Source organism: Macrotis lagotis, chromosome 1 (assembly GCF_037893015.1).
Source record: "Macrotis lagotis isolate mMagLag1 chromosome 1, bilby.v1.9.chrom.fasta, whole genome shotgun sequence".
In the NCBI taxonomy this organism is placed as follows: Eukaryota; Metazoa; Chordata; class Mammalia; order Peramelemorphia; family Peramelidae; genus Macrotis; species Macrotis lagotis.
In genome coordinates, this window is record NC_133658.1 from 356,407,062 (window position 1) to 356,427,144 (window position 20,083).

Here is a 20,083-nt window from a genome sequence, read left to right on the forward strand (position 1 = left end):
GCACCGTGAAGTTAGAAAAATGTATAATGTACATGCTAGAAGCTTGAAGTCTAATTGGAGAGATTGGGAATACACCACCTTAGAAGGTTTAGAAGGCTAATATAATGAACATTATACCCAGAGGAATGAAGTCTTTCTTACATCAACAAGTTTGTGGTTGTGGTTGTTGGTAGAGGTATGTGGGCCCAAACATTTTAGGCAGTTTTGAAGGCAGAGGCATAGTTATGGGAATTCTTACCCCACTTAGTTTCTGAAGTTATTACCAGTCTTTATCAAAGGCTCCCAGTGTGCAGACTTCAGGAGATAGATCACTCAGCTTCAGAATCTGACTGCAGGTTTGCTGCTGCTGGGCTCCAAATCTACACTTTGTAGGACTTCTTTATTTGCATTTTGATGTTTTCCTCCCCTCTCTTGACCTTTTACTCTTCCTCTGGCTTTTTTATTTTTCTCCTCTCTGGCCCTCCTCAATTCCAGCCACCAGCAACATTCATTTGCTGATCCTTTACTGGGATACAGTTCTGTTGCTAATGATAATTAACACTTAAGCAGTCCTTCCACCTCACGCCCTGTCTACCCCACAGAAATTATAGACAGGTGTTTTATATATGAATTCTGACACTTACTCTAGGATTCTTCATTTGCTGCATTAAATAACTAGAAGCAGCATGATAGAATGAGAAAGCACAGGATTTCTAGACTGAAGATGCAGGTTGTGTTCCAGTTCTATTATCTGCGATTTTAAGACTCAGGGAAATAATTGGCTCAGTCTCCTTATCTCTAAAAGGAGACTGGATTTAGGTGGTCTCTCTACTAGGTATATGCATTTATTGGATCAAAAAGTTAACATTGACATTAGAAACCAGCAAGTTGGTTTCATTTTATATGCCCATAGTTTTGTGTCCCTCTGCTGCTTACTAATGCAAATCAGGGAAACCAAGGCAACAGTAGCCTTTGCCAGTTTGGAACTGTGCCCAAAGGGCTATAAAATCATGCCACTCTTTGACTTATCAATGCTGTTATCAGGTCTATCAGATAAGATGAAAAACAGGAAGGAAAACTTACATGTTTAAGGATATTGGCTCTTTTCTGGTGGCAAGGAATTAGAAATTGAGGTGATACCCATCAGGGAATGGCTGAACAAATTGTGGTTTGTGATTAAGATGAAATGCTATTCTGTTATAAGAAATAATCAACAGGATACTCTCAGTTAAGGATTTAGATGAGCAGGTGCAATGGGAAAATGTTAATAAGTAACAGCAATGTTATAGGTTGATCTGAAGGACTTGAAAAAGAATACTATCCATTCCGAAGACAACTGATGGTGTCTGAATATAGATTGAAGCATACCTTTTTTTTAACATTATGAAAAAGCAGGCAATGCCATTTATACAGACAGGAAACAGAAGGGCAGCATACAAAGCATAGTTGGGTGACCCAGCAGATGTGGATGGAGCTCACTGGAGGTTTGCTGAAAGAGGGAGGGTCATTTATAAAATATATCCTTTTTTTAAAAGAAACCTTTCCTTTAGAGGAATCCTACAAGGAGTTCTTTAATAAAATGAAAAATCACTCCTTAATTTGTTTGTTTGACTCCAGCAAAGTTCTCTTCTAGTAGGAGTCATAAGGAAAGTTACGTAATTGTGACTTATTAACCTATTTTAAAATAATTTTTTGAATTTTAATTATCTCACAAATTATTTAGCCTATTTATAGGATGGTTTTTCAGCATATAAAATTCATTCAGGTTGATAAAAGATTCATGCAAATCATCAGGAAAAGCAAAAGGGTAGTGATATTAACTTTCTTTGAAAGAAAGCCAAATCCCTTGGTTTTTCTAACTGTAGAGTAAAGGTGTTCAAGTGGATTATTTCCAAGCTCCCATCCAGTTCTCTGAAGTCTTAGGTTGTTAGACTGACCCAGGAATTTAACCCTAGAGTATGTTTAGACTATCCCTGGAACTTATTGGTGTGGAGAGATGAGATGCCTGGCCTATGACTTTTTGTCTTGGTCATTCCTGTTTCCATAATATGTATTGTGGGATGTTTTCCCATAGTTCAACTTGAAGACTGGACCAAGAAAGAGAAGCTATACTTGCCAATTCTTTTTAGGTTATAGGAATGACGGGTGATTCTCAAATATTTAAAATGCCTCTCCAAATTATGTCTGTTGAAAATCTCCTAGTTCGAAGCATAAGATTCAGGTCACTTTGTGTCTCCAATTGGGAAAACAATTTTTGAAGTGTTTTTTTTGGGGAGAGGGACAATCCTGACAGTGTTGGAGAACCTGGCCCAGTACCAGCATCATTTTGATTTTAATACCCCTAAATTAAAACATTTGAGGGACTGAAGGAGAGGAAAGACCTAAAATGTTAAGAGTGAAGAGGGGTGGCTAGGTGGCGTAGTGGATAAAGCACCGGCCCTGGAGTCAGGAGTACCTGGGCTCGAATCCCGTCTCAGACACTTCATAATTACCTAGCAGTGTGGCCTTGGGCAAGCCACTTAACCCCGTTTGCCTTGCAAAAAAAGAGTGAAGAGCCTGTGGTTATGATTGCTGATCCACTCCTGATTCTGACCTTAGTTAATCATCTGTGACCATTCATCCTGGGAAAGGTTGAATGAACGGAAGTAGGCCTTTGTAGTTATTTTAGGAGGGAGTCAGAAAAAGATCTGTATCTTTCTATAGTCACTTTTCGTTTCAAGCACCAGCTAGGTATTCAACACCATAATTGAATGTCAGGATAAATACTTAGAGGAAAACATGACCTCTGCCAACATGGAGCTTTCACTATCTGCTGCTTAGGAGGGTACTATTTGGAATTGTCAGGGACTGGAGCGGGGGGGGGGGGGGGGCTTGGTGGGGAGTCATACAAGGAGGGAAGAGGGGGCTGTATTTACTTGCTGGAGAGATTTGGTATGTGGCCTTAGTAGTTCCTGTAGCCTTATTGGCTTAATGGGAAAATGGTTCTGCCACTCGTATAAGGCCCTTCTCACTCCTTGTAGCCTTTTCTCCATTTTGCAGAGTATCCTTCCCCTTTGCTACGTCATCCTTTGCTGTTATATAGTTGTATACTATTGTGGTGAGGATACAGGGTTGGGGTATGATTAGACACTAGAAGGAGGAAAGCCCTAACTTAACTCTGTCATTTGGAGGCTATATTAAGGGAATAGGACACTGGATTGCAAAGGACAGTTACAGTGAAATCCTTAAGAAGCTTTTCATTGAATTGAATCTGACTGGGACCCTGAGGGAAAAAAAAGTGAGGCAATCCTTTTTGCTGAACATTGATTGATTGGATCTTAAATGCTGAATGTCGAGGAATATCCCTAGAAAGAGGAGGCATATACTTTACTCCTGAGACATTTCTAATGATGGAGAAAGTCTCTGACCTATGGCAACTCCTTATCCAATGGAAGATTATTTATCTTTTCTATCTATCAAACCTTAGGGCACAATTACTAATGTGAACTCCTTTGATAGTCTGGTGAAACCTCTAGACCTACTCTCAGGATAATGTTCTTAAATATACAAATATACAAAAGAAAATACATAGATCACAAAGGTTATATGCTAGTCTTATAATGAAGAGCACCTTTGGTACTTCCTTTTCTGAGGAAGAAAATACATAAACTGAAGAACCAAACATGTCATAAGCCATTGTAAAAAAAAAAAACGTAAAACACTATAAAACAATTGGATGATAATATTTCCAACAAATGACTCACTTTTTTCCCCCAAGTTCAGTAGAACATTTCATGCAGTACAGTTGTGGTTTGACAGAATCTGTAAAGATCCACTTGATTTCTTATAATGGAGTTTGATATGCAAATAAAACAAGAGTGAAGATTAGCAGGGCTGGAGGCTACAGAGTAGAGAAAGGACTGGAATATGAAGTAAGATTAATTGGACTAGGTGAAATTTGTATTGAATTTTAATAAACACTTTTGTAGAAAAAGGATCCATAGGAGAGAGAAGGAAAAGGCTCCATAAAGGAATGTGGATCAAGAAGGGTGGTAATCTCTTTAACAAACAAAATTCTTGCTATCTGGTAACAATTCCAATGAGGATTTAAGGAGAAATTCCCAAAACTTTTTAGGCTATCACATGTAAATATATGAAAGCAGGGCATGTAACTAAGGAGAGAGAAATAGTACTGATTCAAATCTGTATAACTGTCAGGTTAATGAATAAAATGAACTGAAGCTTATGAAAAAAATAATTTTAAAACCAAATACTTAGGTCCTTAAAGGATTTATGATTTTCTTCTTTGTGGATACTTAGTGTTTCATATTTATATAAGGGTGGATCTTCAAAAGTTGGCAGATTGAAAAAAATTCATCATCCTGAAACCAACCTGCTGATAAAGCATCTTGGGGACTTAGACAGACTTCTGTTAGACTGGTCCTTGGACAGTAGATGATATCATCAGGCCAATACTGGAAGTCTTTCACTTGGTAAGACCTATCGAAAAGATGCTGGGTCTTGTCCGTCCATATCAGGGCAAGATTTGGGGAGGGAAAAAAAATGAGATTTTCTTTTAGCTGTTTACAATAAGATTAGCAAAGAAAGGGGTAAAAGGCCAATATAATGGGGAAGATGATATGTTAATAGATGACAAATAGAATTACTCAATTCAGGATCCTAGATCTAAGATTTAGAGGTTGTCAAGTCTAGCTCATTCTATGGATGAGAAAACTGAGGTACAGAATGGTTGTTATGTGACTTGCCTGAGTCATTCAGTTAATAAATATGAAACCCTATCTAAGGCACTGTTAAGCTTCTGTTCTGCATGTGTAAAGGAATGTAATTGAAATTCTCCTTAGGAGAAAAAGATAGCTTGGGAACTCTTAGCCATTTAAATGATTTCAGCTATTCTTCAGATGAAAAATGAAATACAGTCTCAGAATCCTGTGATCTTGAAGCCATTATGTCAAAAGATGGAGGGGGAGATGAATTTCAGAAAACTACATTGTAAATCCTCATGCTACTACTATTGACTGGTAATATCAGTGGATTGGGGGATTAATTGTTGGTAGCACTTTCCTCAAAGAGTGCTGATCAATGAGCTGTTAACCCAAAGGGTCTCATATGTTAGTTATTTTGTCCATGTTTATGTTCTATTGCACATTTGTATTAGTTGGCTAAAGTCAAAGGAAGAATGTATTTATTTAGATTTATGAAGCACAAAAACTCAGATTGAAAAGGGTTTGTGTTCAGGAAAAGTACAGTTGGGTCTAAATAAGCAAGATTTAATTTATAGGCATAAATACAAAATGCTGTGTTTACATTTTAAAAAATTCATCTGCATAAGAATAAGATAAGGGAGAATAAGATGACTTAATGTGTACTTAATGTGAAAAAGACTGGGAGTTCTTGTTAATTTATATTAAGTCAGTAGTAGCAGCTTAAAGCAAAACAAAAATTACCAAATTCACTTAGACCGAATTAGCCTTAAGATTTTCTAAGAGAAAGAAAGAGGGCTGGACTCTACCAATCAGGTTACATGTATAGTATTAAGTTCAGTTCTAAGTATCATTTTAAAAGCTCCATTGAGAAATCAGAGGGCACCCAAAGTTAATGACAAAAGGACTTGAAGAAATATTTTACAGGAAATGGTTGAAAGAACCATTTGATTTCTTGAAATTAAGTGTCTGGGCTTTATTTTAAATCATAGTTTTCAGGGAGTTCAGAGTTCTTTGATCACTGAACTGTTGGGGGAAGCTGCATCCATCATAGTTGATCCATCTCATCAGAGATTCTGATCCATAATTGTACTGGTAACTTGTCTGTATATAACTGGAAGTGTTTATGTAGAAGATGGTCATTTAGAGCCCAAAAGGGCTAGTATAAAGTTCCTTGTCTTAAGACTCGAGAAGTTTTCAGGTTAGGGGAAGAGGAAGACACAATTTGATCACATAAGCAATTAGGGAAGCTCTGTGGGTTTCTGAGCCAAGCAGTGATGTCATGAAAAGTGTTTGGAAAGGATCATTCTGGCAACATGTAGGATGGTTTTGGAGCAGAAAGAAATCTTTTAATTTTAATCTTCCCTTTACGCACTGTAGTTTCACCACCAACTAACTTCAAGACCCACCCATTCTGATGACTCTTTTTCCAACTCTTAATTTCTTGTCAGTCTCCTTTCCCAATTTCTCATCCTCTTCCCAAATCATTGTATCTTCTCCAAGCTCCCATGTTTAGGTCTTTAATGCTTCTGTCCCTACATTTTTTCCCTTGCCAATTTCATTTCTTCCCACAATTTCAAGTACTGTTCCTTCTATGAGCTTAATTCTAAATATATATCTACAAATACTCTTCAGTACTATTCTTTCTGGAAGTTCCACTAGAACTCTTAAGTTCAACATAACCATAGGAGAATTTAACTTCCTACCTATACTTAAGCTTTTGTGTCACCCTGGAGTAATCTTTTGATTCCTTTTGATTACTGATAGTCTAATTTGAGTAATTTTTTGATTCTTCCCATCCCATCAGTTTGGTTTTGGTGGCTTTTTTTGGTGGAGAAAAGGTGGTGGTTAATAATCTTGCCTGTCATCTTTCTATATTTCCAATGCCTTCACTCTAGGATAGGCCTTTATTGTCATCTGCTCTAGATTTATAACAACTTCTTAATAGGATTTTTCCAATTCATTTTTTCATACTACTGCCAAAATAATCTCTTATGCTTATATCAGTCATATTATTCTTCTGCTCAAATATTTGTTGACTTTCTTGCTTTTTAAAAAAATTTCTTTTTAAAAAGTTGTTCTTATAAATTTGACCACCCCCTTCCCCATATACACAGCCGAACACAAAAAGAGAATTTTATATGAAATTGGTCATCTATTTCACAGCTCTTGCTTTAAAAGAACAAAATCAAACCCTACAATACACTCTTATTTTCATAACTTCCTGTCAGCTTTCTTCTGAACTTTTCTGTGAATTTAAAAAATGTTTCAAAGAGAGAGAGAGAGAGAGTTGGGGGCGGGGGTAGAACCTAATAGATAAGCTAGTCACTTATGTACATGAAAATGTGTTTCTATTCCTTGTGTTATCTAATTAGCCTCTCTGTTGATTGGTAGCAGGGTCTCCTCACAGGTCTTCTGAAGACTGAGCTGATCATTGTTTTGGTCAGAATTCTTGATTGTCTAAAATCTTTCTTTGTAGTATTGTTCTTGAATAAATTGTTTTCCTAGTTCTTTTTATTTTACTCTTATCAATTAATACTACCCAGGATATTCTGAAATAGCCTTTTTGGTTATTTCTTATGGTCCAAGAATATTAGGTTACATTCACATTTAATTTTGTTCAGCCACTCTCCAAATTGCTTGAATTCTGCTGTCTCCACATTCTCCCCCTTTCTCTTCCCTTCCTTTGTTTCTTCATTAAGTTTGCTCTATAAACATACAATCATTCACTCCCCTATCCCTTCTTTTATGCACTCATGAGAAAGCAATTTCTTCTTCCTTAACTATTGTGAATTTTTTTCATGTTTCCCTCTCTGTTCCCCTTTTAATACCCTCAAAACAGACCATCCTTAAAACCTTTGTTTTTTTTATCTAGTTCTCTTTGAAGATATTAAGATTTAATGGGACGTGTTTGTTAATCCCTAGTAGAATGTTAGCACTGTCATCATACATCGTCTAGTTGTTCAAAATACATCCACCTTTCTACATTTCTCTGTACTCTTATATTTTTATTTCAGAGTTCCTAGTAAACTCTAGTCTCTTCATCAAAAATACTTGAAAGTTCTATATTCCTTTTTTCTTCTGTAAGATTATATTAGTTGTTAGTCATGCATTTTGTATTTTGTAATATTTTTCTCATTTTTCAATTTTATTTCTTGAAATTAAGTGTCTGGGCTTTGTTTTAAATCATAGTTTTCAGGGAGTTGAGTTCTTTGATCACTGAACTGTTGGGGGGAAGCTGCATCCATCATAGTTGATCCATCTCACAATGTTGCTGTTAATTTATACAGTATTTTCCTGTTCACTTTACTCAGCAGTCCCTGATACTTTGAAGAAAATTTATTTTCAGTTATAAATTCTCCTAGCCCTCCCCCACCCACTAAGAAGGCAAGAAATATAATACTTATTTTACAAATGAAGTCATGCAAAATATTGCTGCATTAGCTAGCCATGAATGGGGGGGGAGTGAGAAAAATAAATACCCTGCACTCAGCAATCTATTTGTTCATTATCTGGAGGTGGATTAGCATTTTATATCATGAGTCCTTTGGAGTTGTGGTGGATCATTGTATTGATCAGTTAATTTTCTTCATAAGATTACTGTTACTTTAAGGGGCAACTAGGTGGCGCAGTGGGTAGAACACAGGCCTTGGAGTCAGGAGGATCCAAGTTCAAGTTTGGCCTCAGATACTTAGTGACCTAGCTATGTGAACTTGGGCAAGTCACTTAACCCATGGCCTTGTTAAAAAAAAATACTGTTAAAACTTTGTAGATTGTTTTCCTAGTTATGTTCAATTTACTTTGCACCAGTTTATACAAGTCTTTTCAGATTTTCCTGAAGCCATCTTCATTTCTTATAGCATAATAGCTTTTCTTTTTTTTCCATTTTCCTTGGAATATATAACTAGCAATGTTATTGCTAGGTTAAAGACATGCAGTTTTACAGTTCTTTGGGCATAATTCTAAAGTGTTCTGTGTACATTAATTATTCAGTCTGGTTCAAAATTGAGGGTTTTGCCCTGGTAGGTGTCCAAGAGTCTAGGCATCCTGGTAGGAAGACAGCCTCCCTATTTGCTTTCTCCGTAAAAGTAAAGACTCCTTTGCTCTCCACACATGGTAAGCAAGGAGGCAAATTGGATTATCCTTTGTCCCTCAAACACTGTATTCAGACTATTTCTGTACTTTGCTCCCTTTGCCTGGAACATCTTTCCCTCTTTTGAATCCATTAGCATCCCCTAAAACCCAGCTTAAAAGCCAGTATTTTTCAGGAAGCCTTCCCTGAGTCTCCTCTCTACTTAGTGACCTTTGTTTTTTGGACCTAATAACATTTATTTGATGCCTCTCTGTTGCGTTTTCATAATAGTGTATATTCTAGCTATTTGTATTTTGTGTTTTTTCAATGCTATGCAGTAAAAGTTTTGTTTGCTTTGTATCTCCTTTAGTACCCACTAAAGTGTACTATATGCAGTATCACTTAATAAATAGAATTAGTTTTTGTCGGGGTTTTTTTCCAATGAAAGAGGATTTGAGCAATTTTCTGTAACACTGGAACTGAGTAATATTAAAAATGAGTAGCTTGTTGGGATATAGTTGTTGAAAACAAAAACTGAGTACTTTGGAGGTCAGGAAAGATCTTAAGTGTTTAGAAGCTTGAGCCTTGGGACATTTTTGGAGAAACTCTGCTTAGCCATATTTAGTTTAAAGATTCAAATGGAAATTTACTTGCTGTTGGGGAATGGCTTGGCCTAAGATAGGAGCTTGCTGTAAAGTCCTCCTGTAAACAATGAAGATACTTGAAGAAGAATTGACCAGTGAACTTTTTAATAAAGCGAATTATTTCAAATGAGTTAGAAGATTGATGCCCTAATTTCTTTCCACTGTGGAAAGTGCTTTGCGCTGTGGTCTGTTGATCAAAAACCAGTTTGGGTAGTTGTTCAGTAATTGGGACACTGACTCAGTGGGAAGAACCCAGACTGAGGCAGTGGTTTGGTGGTCGGAGATCACTTTGGGGAAGCTATTTTGATGTTTGGGATCCAGGCTGGAAAAGTGGTCCATGATTGGAATCCATAATTTGGAGCAGTGGTTCAGTGGTCAGGATGTAGGTTGGGGCAGTGATTCAGTGGGTTGGAGCCCATATTAGGGCAGTAGTTCAAAAGTTGGGGCCCTGGTTGAAACTGTGACTCAGTTATATCACAGTCATTGTTGGAGACTGTGGACTTAATGCTCCTATTCTTTCCTACCAGGTGGTTTTTTTTGGGGTTATAAGAGAATAAGGTTTACATGTTCCTCTTACCCCATTCCTTGATTCTTCCCTTGGAGAGGACTATGCCCCAGTTGTCTCACCTTGGGGCAGGGGGTGGGCAAGGAATCCTCCTTCTGGGAGAAGGGAGGGAAAGAGATCAAAGGTATATCTGGTTCAGATTATCTGACCCTTGCTCCCTGGCCCCATATCCCCAGATGGCCCACTGTGTGACCTCGGTACAGCTGTCCATTTCCTGTGACCATCTCATCGATAAAGACGTTGGCTCCAAGTCCGACCCGCTCTGTGTCCTGCTACAGGATGTGGGTGGGGGCAGCTGGGCAGAGGTGAGGAAGCTGAGGTACATAGAAGGAGGGAAAAGGGGGGACTGGACTTTGGAGTAAGTGAGGGTGGAAGAGGCTGAGGGGTTAAATACTTGTACCCATTGATTTTGGGCCAGCTGTTACCCCAGAGAGGAAGGCAGGAGAGTTATCTCCTATATATGGTCCTCTGATGATGAGAGGCCAATCAATTCTGCTCTCAAGTAGTTTCATTGATCTGCATAGATGGGGCCCAAGGTACCTGAGGTGGTGAACAGAGGAGAAGTAGCCCCTGTCATTACAAAGCATTGAAGTTCTGTGAGGGAAGAGGGAAATAATGGGTTATCCATATCAGGGCCGGCCTTGTGCCCCTTGGAAAGATTGTGTCATTGGGATGTGGGATCCCTTAAGCAACAAAATTAGGAGAGAAGTGAGGGGGTTCTTGTCCTTGCCTAAGTGGGACCCTAACCACATCAGCAATAAGCTTCTCCTTAGGATATCCCTAGTGACCTCCCCCTTCCCTTGGCTGTGCCTCCTAGCTCTGTCGGACGGAGCGTGTCCAGAATTGCTCCAGCCCTGAGTTTTCTAGACCATTGCCAATCGACTATCACTTTGAAACAGTTCAGAAGTTGCGTTTTGGTGTCTATGACATTGACAACAAGACTCCTGAGTTGGGAGATGATGACTTCTTGGGAGGAGCCGAGTGCACCCTAGGTCAGGTATGGTTTAAAAAGGGAGGTACTGCTATGGGGCAGATGCAAGGAGGGGGCGTTTGCTTGGTGAGGGAGGTGAAAGGGAGTACAACTACTCATGGTGGCAGTAGTATGAGATAGGGTTGTAGCATGGCCAAATCTAGAGTCTAGAGTAAGGGGAATAAGAAATATGTCCTAGTCTCCAATCTTGACATGTTGTCCAGGGAGATGGGGTTCAGGAGGGCCATGGATCTATCTCCAAGTCCCTGTTTCAGTTGAGCTAAGTCTGGAAGGTTTTCTGAGCCCCAGGAATGACTGACTCCCATCTCCATCCTCAGATTGTATCCAGCCAGTCGATGACCCTGCCCCTAATGCTGAAACCTGGAAAGCCAGCTGGACAAGGAACCATAACGGTGAGCGAGTATGGTGCTGGGGGAGGAGCTTCTGAATCTAGTCCACATATACCTGTCAGTAAACTGAGGTTGAAAGAAAAACTGCTCCAGGGTTACTCTTAACCTTTCCTCACACCTAGATCTCAGCCCAGGAAGTGAAGGACACTCGAGTGGTGACCATGGAAGTGGAGGCCAGGAACCTGGACAAGAAGGTTAGGAGGAAAAGGGGTGATTAGTCTAGTTTGCCTCAGGGAAGGGAATTGACCAGTTCTGGGCAAGAGAATGGGAGATTTTAGCCCTGGACATGTTTAGTCTTTTATTTTCTCCATTTGTGCCATTAGAGACCTAATTAGTATTTTCTTGGTCCTATCAGGACTTCCTGGGGAAATCTGATCCATTCCTAGAGTTTTACCGACAGGGTGATGGAAAATGGCAGCTGGTCTACAGATCTGAGGTATGTGGGGGTGCTTTTAATCCCATATTCTAGCCTGGCATTTAAGGGGAAGGGATGTCCTGCTTGTGGGTTGGGACTGGAGGGGACATGACTGAGATTCAGTGAAGCATAGCTTTGCATACCCCCTTCCCCAGGTGATAAAGAACAATCTGAATCCCACATGGAGCCGTTTCAGTGTTCCTTTGCAGCGTTTCTGTGGAGGAGACCCCAGCTTGCCCATTCAGGTAAGGAGAGAAAGGAATCTTGGTGACTTAGGCCAGGATTGAACCTGAAGGCTCAGAGGCCTTTTCATAGGGGTTTCTGCTCAAGTTAACTAACCCGGCCTCCAGAATAACTCTTTGTATTGCACTTAGGTTTATATGGATAAATAAATGAAGCTCAGTTGACACTGAATGAAGGCCACAAAGCTATCAGATGTTAGATTTTTGGGACACAGATTTAGTTCTGTCATGGTTCCCAATCCAGTGTTCTCTCCACTTCCCATCCAGGTGCGCTGCTCGGATTATGACAGTGATGGTTCTCATGACCTCATTGGCTCCTTCCAGACCACTCTGACCCAGCTGCAGGGCACCCCAGTAAGTAGTCTGTCTGTGCCCACTCTACATATTCCTTGAATGGAGGCAAGTCTACTGGCGCAAGTAGTGACTGGGGAGTGGGGGAAGTAGAGGTCCCAGTCTAGACTTCCATAACTAGCATTCTCCTATTATATCTCTAATGCATCGATTTTCAAATATTATCTTCACTATTTGTTCATCTTCCCTCCTTGCCAAGCACAAATCCCTCATCTCCTTTCTCCTTGTCAGGTAGAGTTTGATTGTATTCATCCTGAGAAGCAGCAGAAAAAGAAGAGTTATAAGAACTCAGGGACCATCCGGGTTAAGCTCTGCCAGGTAAGGGCTCTTTCTTCCACTCTCTCAGATCTCTTAGTGCCCCAGTCTTGACTCCACTTTCCTCTTTGGCCATCAGATTGAGACAGAGTTCACCTTCTTGGACTATGTGATGGGGGGCTGCCAGATCAATTTCACAGTAAGTACTCAGTGGGGCAGTGGGAGACCTTGTAGGGAATGGGAAAGGGCTTCAGGGTTCAGGGCTTCCCCCAAATGCAGCCCCATCTTCTTGTGCCTTCCAGGTGGGTATAGACTTCACTGGATCCAATGGGGACCCTTCTTCTCCAGATTCCCTGCACTACCTGAGCCCCTCCGGTGTCAATGAGTACCTGACAGCTCTGTGGAGTGTGGGCTGCGTGGTACAGGACTACGATACGTGAGTCCAGGATGTCCCCTATTATCTCTCAACCCCTGTGGGGAGGGGATAAGGTAGGGGAAAGAGTGTGGGTAAAGACTCTTCCTTCCCCTTCACTCCTATATCTTCCTCCCACAGAGACAAACTGTTTCCGGCTTTTGGATTTGGGGCTCAGGTGCCCCCTGATTGGCAGGTGCGCCCCTCCTGAATCCTCAGCTTTGATCTCAGGGTTAGGGAGTGGTCAATATCTTGATGAGGGAAGGGTTGGGGAAAGAGGATGTTTAACTGAGAGGGACCTTAGAGATGATCCAGGAGGAAACAGAAGCCTAAGGAAGAAGAATGACATTGCCCTGACAAAGCTGTTCTTATTTCCACTTTCAGGTCTCTCATGAATTTGCCTTGAATTTCAATTCCAGTAACCCTTATTGCTCAGGTACATTTTTATCCTTACTCTAGCTTCTTCTTACCTCCCAAATCCATGTTTCACCTTCACTTCTTACCCTTCTCCAAGGCATCCAGGGTATTGTAGATGCCTATCGCCAGGCCCTGCCCCAGGTCCGACTATATGGTCCTACGAATTTTGCCCCCATCATCAGCCACGTAGCCCGATTTGCCACCCAGGCTGCACAGCAGGGAACTGCCTCGGTGAGAGGGGCCTGTGAGCAGGGAGGGAATGGGAAGACTGAGGATAAGACCCCTCTTCGTGACACCTGTGATTTTGGACCCTTCAGCAATACTTTGTGCTGCTCCTGCTGACGGATGGGGCTGTATCAGACGTTGAGGCAACAAAGGAGGCCGTGGTCCGGGCCTCTCAGCTACCCATGTCCATCATCATTGTGGGTGTTGGGGGTGCCGACTTCACAGCCATGGAGGAGCTGGATGGGGATGGGGGTCCCTTGCGCTCCCGCAGTGGAGAGGCTGTTGCCCGTGATGTTGTCCAGTTTGTGCCTTTCCGCCAGTTTCAGAATGTGAGCTTGGGGGATGAGCTTTGGAGTTGGAGGGAGGGCAGAGAACCCTGGGTTGGGTGAAGGCTGGGCTCATCTCTTAGCTGATGTCTCACTTGCACAGGCCCCTCGGGAAGCACTGGCCCAAGCAGTCCTTGCAGAGGTGCCCCGGCAACTAGTGTCTTACTACAAGGGGCAGGGCTTGGCCCCCCACAAGGATCCAGCTCCAGCCCCCAAGAACTAATTAACCCCAGCCACCAGCTCTCCCCTGCACGCAACTGTGCCTTTGGCTTCTCCTGTCTGCTGGGAGGAACTAAGCATCTGTCCTAGGGGTGGACATTAATACTTGCTGCTTTGGGGTTTTGTGAATGCCATAGGTCAGGACCCTCTCTGCCAATCTTGCCCCAGCACATTTTATATTTGTATATGTAATTATATGTTTTATATTTGTATACATTATACTTTTGCATTCCTCTACATTATGGACACATATCACTGGATTTAATAAAGACCAATGAAAACTAAATTCTGTCTACTTATTTTGGTGAAGACCCAGGAAATGGATCATTCTTGATCAGGGCCATGCTAGAGGCTTGTTGAATGCTCTTTGGAGCTCCCTGGAGCCCAAGACCCTGGGCTTTTTTTTTTTTTTTAGGTTTTTGCAAGGCAAATGAGGTTAAGTGGCTTGCCCAAGGCCACACAGCTAGGTAATTATTAAGTGTCTGAGACCGGATTTGAACCCAGGTACTCCTGACTCCAGGCCCAGTGCTTTATCCACTGCGCCACCTAGCCGCCCCTTGTTTTTTAATTATATATTTTGTTTTCCAATTTATATATGATGGTAGTTTCTACCAATTTTTTTTTTGCAAGGTTTTGAATTTGACTATTGTTTTTCTCCTTCCCCTTTTCCCCCACAGAAGGCACTCTGATATAGAGGGCTCTTCTTGTGGAAATGAGTTGGACCACCATATGCTGGGTATGTTAGAGGAGTCTTATTCAGCTGTTGGTTGACTTATATGGCCTCAAAGACCTTTTGAACTTGGAGATTGAGTGATGTGGACCCTGACCTCATGAAGAGGCATAAGACATGGATGCAAAGAATACACTTTTTTGTGCTTTAAAGTTATAGAGTACCTTTCCATCAACCCTATGAGATAGTGCAAGTGTTAATCCCATTTTGCACAAAGAGAAACATGCCTAGGAAAGGGAAATGATTTGCTTGAGATGACAAACTAGGGCAATGTAATCCTATTCCAGATCTAAAAATTTTTCTTATGTTTCACTGGGGCTCTTAGGCAACATGAGAAGCAAAAATGTTCTAAATATTTAGAATATTTAGAAAATATTCTAAAGGACTGAATTAGCTATAGCCAACCTTCTAGTCCCCAAAGCATATATCCAGAATGCCAGAGTGTGGCATAGCATAGTTCTGATTCGTTTTTAAGGTCAAACATCACTAAAGCTTCACTGGAGAGCCAAAGGGTGAGACTTTCCAGGAAACTGGCAAAACTTGGTCCTTTCCAAAGTTGAATTTTGCTTAAACTACTGATTGACAAATTTTATATACTACTTGTGGAAGATCCTGTTGGGTTAGCCTCAGCTGAGTGAATTGGTGATAAGTCCCAGCCAGTGAAGGGGAGAGGGAGAGGGAATTACTGGCTGATGAAATGATAATGAACAGGCCAAAATAAGCATTTGATATGCCCTAAATTCAATAAAAAGATCTGATGAGTGCTATCCCATAGGTAGAGGTTAGCCCACCCCAGGATTTGCACTTTGATTTTTTAAATCTAATGCTTTTCCCTGCCATGCCACCTCAGCAAGGAGAAGGAAATGGAAAACCTAGCTCTGCATCTATGATCCTTCTCTGAACCTTGCTCTTCTCCTGCCTAAGGCTTTATCTCCTTACTATCCTCATGGCTCTGTCCATTTGTACTCATAGTCATAAAGTATAATTGAGATCTTTGAAGTCTTTTCCAGCCTTGTACCTCAAGATCTCAGCTGAAGTTTTAAGTTTCTCTGGACAGAGGCAGGACAACTCCCATCCCCAGTGATAACCAGCACAGCTCTAAACCTGTCCTTTCAGTCTAGAGGGGGATGTGACTGTATCAAAAGGTGCCTTGAGCAGGACAAGGTGGCGCAGTGGATAGAGCACCTACCCTGGAGTCAGGACCAGAGTTCAAATCCAGCCTTGGTCTGTTGATACTAGTTGTGTGACCTTGGGCAAGTCACTTAACCCCATTGCCTTGCAAAAAGCCAAAAAAAAAAGATACTTTTGAGTTTGGTCAACCATGAAGGACAATTCGTGTCCCCACAAAGATCAGAGTTGGGGAGGACTGCTCAAGGAAGATGTTAATAGAAACTCATTTGGGGCCACAGGGAAGCTGCTAAGCTGGATATGAGAAACAAAAACACGAATCTCTAGTTATCTATCTGCAGGGCAAAGCAGGGAAGATTCTAAGGAGCCAAACCTTAGGAAAGAGCTGTGAGGTTGTAGTTTGAACTAACATACCATTATTCATAAATCCAAGCAGATGTTCTTTCAAGATGTTTAAGGGGAGGTTACTGTTATTTCACAGCAGATTTTTGGATTCAGATAAATTTATCCTCTGAAGATGGATGGGAATTTTTTTTTTTAATGACCCAGGAGAGTAAAGGATTACAATGCCTAATCCCATTTGGATGCAAAATCTGCTTAGGACTCTTCCTATGGTTATTGGCTACAATTCTCTTGGCATATTCCCTCTACCACCAAGCACAGGATGATCCCGTGATTGTAGATGCTCAATAAATGTGGAGTCACCAATGAATGAAAAAGTCTATACTAAAGCAGAGATGATTATCTTCTGATTCAGAATCAGCTGTGTGAAGATGTGAAATCTCAGGAGTTAACTGAAGGGGTCTCTAAATGGAGATGGCACCGTGTGTATGTGTGTGTGTGTGTGTGTGTGTGTGTGTGACAGTCACAACAGAGTACTGTATGCTGAGAGTTGATGTTCTAGAGGTTGCTTAAAAGCAAAATGTGAGTGGAATGAGCTCTGGCTCTTCTAAGCTATATTGGAAACCAAGAAGAGAAATCATCATCTCCATGACATCCAGTATTACTAAATCATGGTAGATAGAGACACTGACTGCAGACTAAGGAGTGAAAAGAAGAAAAGACATAGCTCATAGAATGTTTAAAAAAAAGAAGGGGCTTGTTACAACTTGACTTTTATAATCCTATGATTTGACAGAAGAAGCCTAGAAAGAAGTTGTTTTACTTGTGGTAGACCTGGAACTAGACCCAAACTTCTTGATATGTAATGCAAAATACTTTCTGCTCAAAGAAACAGTTCTTCCAACTCTTCTGTCCAAAGAAGGGGATTGTGATGAATGGTGGCCAGAGGGAAAACAGCTTTCTCTAGAATGAAGTCCCACTAGGCTCTTGGAGAGCTTTTGTCATTCTGAGGAGAGAATTACACACCCACAAACCTATTCCTTGGCCCCCCCCCCGTGCACCAGTCACTAGCTTCCCATGAAGAGAAATGAAATATGATCATATGGAATTAGCAAGTGGTTTAATGAGGAATAGAAGTAGCAGGCTCCCCTTTTATTTCTCCCTTAGTCCTGCTATCTTCTCCCTGTATATGATGACTATGAAGCCCATGGGCCCGCACTCGATATAAACAAGTGAAACGTGATTGTCCCCAGTTGCTTAATATCTCTATCTTCACCTTTGGGAAGGCTTCAGGGGGCTCATTCTGGGGAAAAAAAAAAGTCAGAGTCCCAGGTCCTCTTATTGGACAAGTCAGTTCAGATACAGGGAGACAGTTCCCAGTCTTTCCAGTCCTTTCCTCACCTTCAGATGAAATGTTTGAATCTCTGATTTATGCACATCAAAGGTGAATTTTCCCAAGAGAATTTCAGTCTTGTCATCACCCTGGAGGCCCTGAGGAAGTTGGTAAGTAGAGAGACAATGGGAATCAGGCAAAATCAGAAAGGCTCTTCAAGATGTGTCAGTCTCACAGCCCTGCCCTATCATTCCCCAGCAGAGTTCCCCTTAGGATCCTGGCAGTGGGGGAACCTCACAGACCACTCACATAGACAGCAAAATCCTTGGGAGCACTGCTTGCATCCCCATTGTGCGCCACGCTCTGTGGTGGGTACTGGAAGGTGATGTCGCTTAGGTGAACTCGGCCAGGCAGTCGGATGACCACTTGGCCCTTGGAACCTTGGAAGGCCCAGCAGTTTCCAGGGAAGACATCAGGCTAGAGAAATGATGAAACAAGGATTACATAGGGCTCAGGCTACATAGGTTTTAGAGCTGCAAAATACCTTGGAGAAGAGTTCTTTAAATTATTTTAAATTGCTGAAAATAGTCCATTATTTACAGACCACTTTAAGATTTGTAAAGCAGGGGCAGCTAGGTAGTACAGTGGATAGAGCACTGGCCCTGGAGTCAGGAGGACCTGAGATCAAATCCAGCCTCAGACATTTAATTACCTAGCTGTGTGGCCTTGGGCAAGCCACTTAACCCCATTTGCCTTGCAAAAACCAAAAAATAAATGAATGAATGAGTAAATAAATGAATAAGATTTGTGAAGCACTAAACAGATCTTATCCCATTTGATCCTTTTCAGAAACCACCTGCTGTTATCTCCATTTTACAGATAGGAAAACTGAGGCAGACAGCACTCAAGTGACTTGCCCAGGGTTATATAGTTAGTGTCTGAGGTACAAAACCAGTAATGACAGGACCAGAATTTGAATCCAGGACCTTTTACATTCCAGCCCAATACTAGTCCTGAATAACCAAGAGGGACAACCTGCCACATATATCCCCTCCAAAGGATCTATCTATATCCATGCATTCCAAAAACCTTCCCCCTGCCTCATCCACTGACAAACACCTTCCTCACCTTTTTCTAAATTTGTCAGGACCCTTCCCCTCTTCCCAATCTGAGGGTTACCTTGAGTAGGAAATGAGGCTGCTGAGTCAGGGAGTATCCCCCTTGGTTGTCCCAGTTCCTCACAGGTTCCCACAGTGCCTACCCTACTCTCTACTGAATTTCAAGTTCCCCTCATACCTGCAGGATGATTGAGGGGGGGTTGGCAAAACTCCAGAAGCTGAACCATTTCCAGAAATAAACTGCATCCTTGCTCTCATAGTCATCTGATGTCTTGTCAAGGTCGATGGAAGCCCCTGAAACAGGCAAAAGGTCAGATCAGATTGTTTCTCCATCGTGTCCCTGCCTCTCTCTCCCTGGGTTGTGTGTCTCCGATATCTTTCTCTAGTTAACTCTAACTTAGGTAGTCTCACCCACAGAACTCAGTGCATAGTCAGGTTTTTGTACAAAATCTTCACTCAGTCTCTGGAACACAAGCTGGGCCACCCTCTGGGGAGAGACAGGGAGGGAAGGGCCAGCTGAGGCTGACCTCAGGGATATAAGGGACCAAGGGGTGAGGGATTGTCCTACGGGGACCGGTGCTCACCTCACTGTTGGCTGCTCGGATGCTGGCTATATCTGTGTGGAGTTTGTCAAACTCCGATTGAAGATGTTGCAGCTGCAGTCCCTGGGCTTGGAGCTTATCATGGTATTCACTGCAAGGGAGGACACAGTGAAGAGGAAGCAGGAGCAAGCGGGAGCGGAGGTGGGGGCATGAGACAATGGGCAAACCCCTTTCCCCCTCATTAGGGCCCTCCCACAGGACCTACACAGTTCCCCCTAGGCCCCTCAGCCCCTCCAGGCCCCTGCCTTCACCTCAGAGTCAGGAACACCTTGACTTCCTGGGGGGAGGAAGTAGAACACAGGTCTCAGCTCGGTCTCCATCGCCCCTTTTCCCAAGTTGTCTCCCCACTCTTTCCCATCTCCCACATCCCCACTTGTCCCTAGCGATCACTCACCTCATTCCCAACAGGGGCAAAATACAGAAATGCGCCCCAAACCACTGCAGAGAGAGAGCCAGGTTTTGGGAATCAGAGGTCCGAGGACCGGGGCAAAGCTAAGGAGCACAAGGCTCCGGCGCTCAAGCCTGGGGAACTAGACATCAGGGCTCTAGGGTGCTCTAAAGGCCCTGGGCTGGGAACCAGATGGGAAAGTTTTCCTTCCCAAGGAGGTTCCAGGGCCAACCTGGGGAG

The 20,083-nt window shown here is 42.0% G+C and overlaps 2 protein-coding genes across 6 annotated transcripts in view; one reads left to right on the forward strand and one right to left on the reverse strand.

Moving 5' to 3' along the window:
* The window catches only part of CPNE1 (copine 1), a 33,260-nt gene extending 18,772 nt beyond the window's left edge, over nt 1–14,488 (forward strand). The window contains exons 2-16 of the mRNA XM_074212062.1: nt 10,137–10,265; nt 10,778–10,957; nt 11,269–11,343; nt 11,463–11,534; nt 11,696–11,776; nt 11,911–12,000; nt 12,265–12,351; nt 12,580–12,666; nt 12,743–12,802; nt 12,906–13,039; nt 13,157–13,211; nt 13,400–13,451; nt 13,530–13,663; nt 13,750–13,986; nt 14,087–14,488. Of these exons, the coding sequence (XP_074068163.1) occupies nt 10,137–10,265; nt 10,778–10,957; nt 11,269–11,343; nt 11,463–11,534; nt 11,696–11,776; nt 11,911–12,000; nt 12,265–12,351; nt 12,580–12,666; nt 12,743–12,802; nt 12,906–13,039; nt 13,157–13,211; nt 13,400–13,451; nt 13,530–13,663; nt 13,750–13,986; nt 14,087–14,206 (1,593 nt within the window). The 3' untranslated portion in view covers nt 14,207–14,488. The remainder of the gene's footprint in view (nt 1–10,136; nt 10,266–10,777; nt 10,958–11,268; nt 11,344–11,462; nt 11,535–11,695; nt 11,777–11,910; nt 12,001–12,264; nt 12,352–12,579; nt 12,667–12,742; nt 12,803–12,905; nt 13,040–13,156; nt 13,212–13,399; nt 13,452–13,529; nt 13,664–13,749; nt 13,987–14,086) is intronic.
* Nucleotides 14,489–17,508: 3,020 nt separating this feature from the next.
* Nucleotides 17,509–20,083, reverse strand: part of SPAG4 (sperm associated antigen 4) — a 5,682-nt gene continuing 3,107 nt past the window's right edge. For all 5 annotated transcript variants that reach the window (XM_074212064.1, XM_074212063.1, XM_074212065.1 and 2 more), the window contains 8 exons: nt 19,850–19,893; nt 19,707–19,732; nt 19,438–19,546; nt 19,265–19,340; nt 19,032–19,147; nt 18,045–18,212; nt 17,804–17,893; nt 17,509–17,705 (listed from right to left, as the gene is read on the reverse strand). In XM_074212064.1, the coding sequence (XP_074068165.1) occupies nt 17,523–17,705; nt 17,804–17,893; nt 18,045–18,212; nt 19,032–19,147; nt 19,265–19,340; nt 19,438–19,546; nt 19,707–19,732; nt 19,850–19,893 (812 nt within the window). In that variant the 3' untranslated portion in view covers nt 17,509–17,522. The remainder of the gene's footprint in view (nt 17,706–17,803; nt 17,894–18,044; nt 18,213–19,031; nt 19,148–19,264; nt 19,341–19,437; nt 19,547–19,706; nt 19,733–19,849; nt 19,894–20,083) is intronic.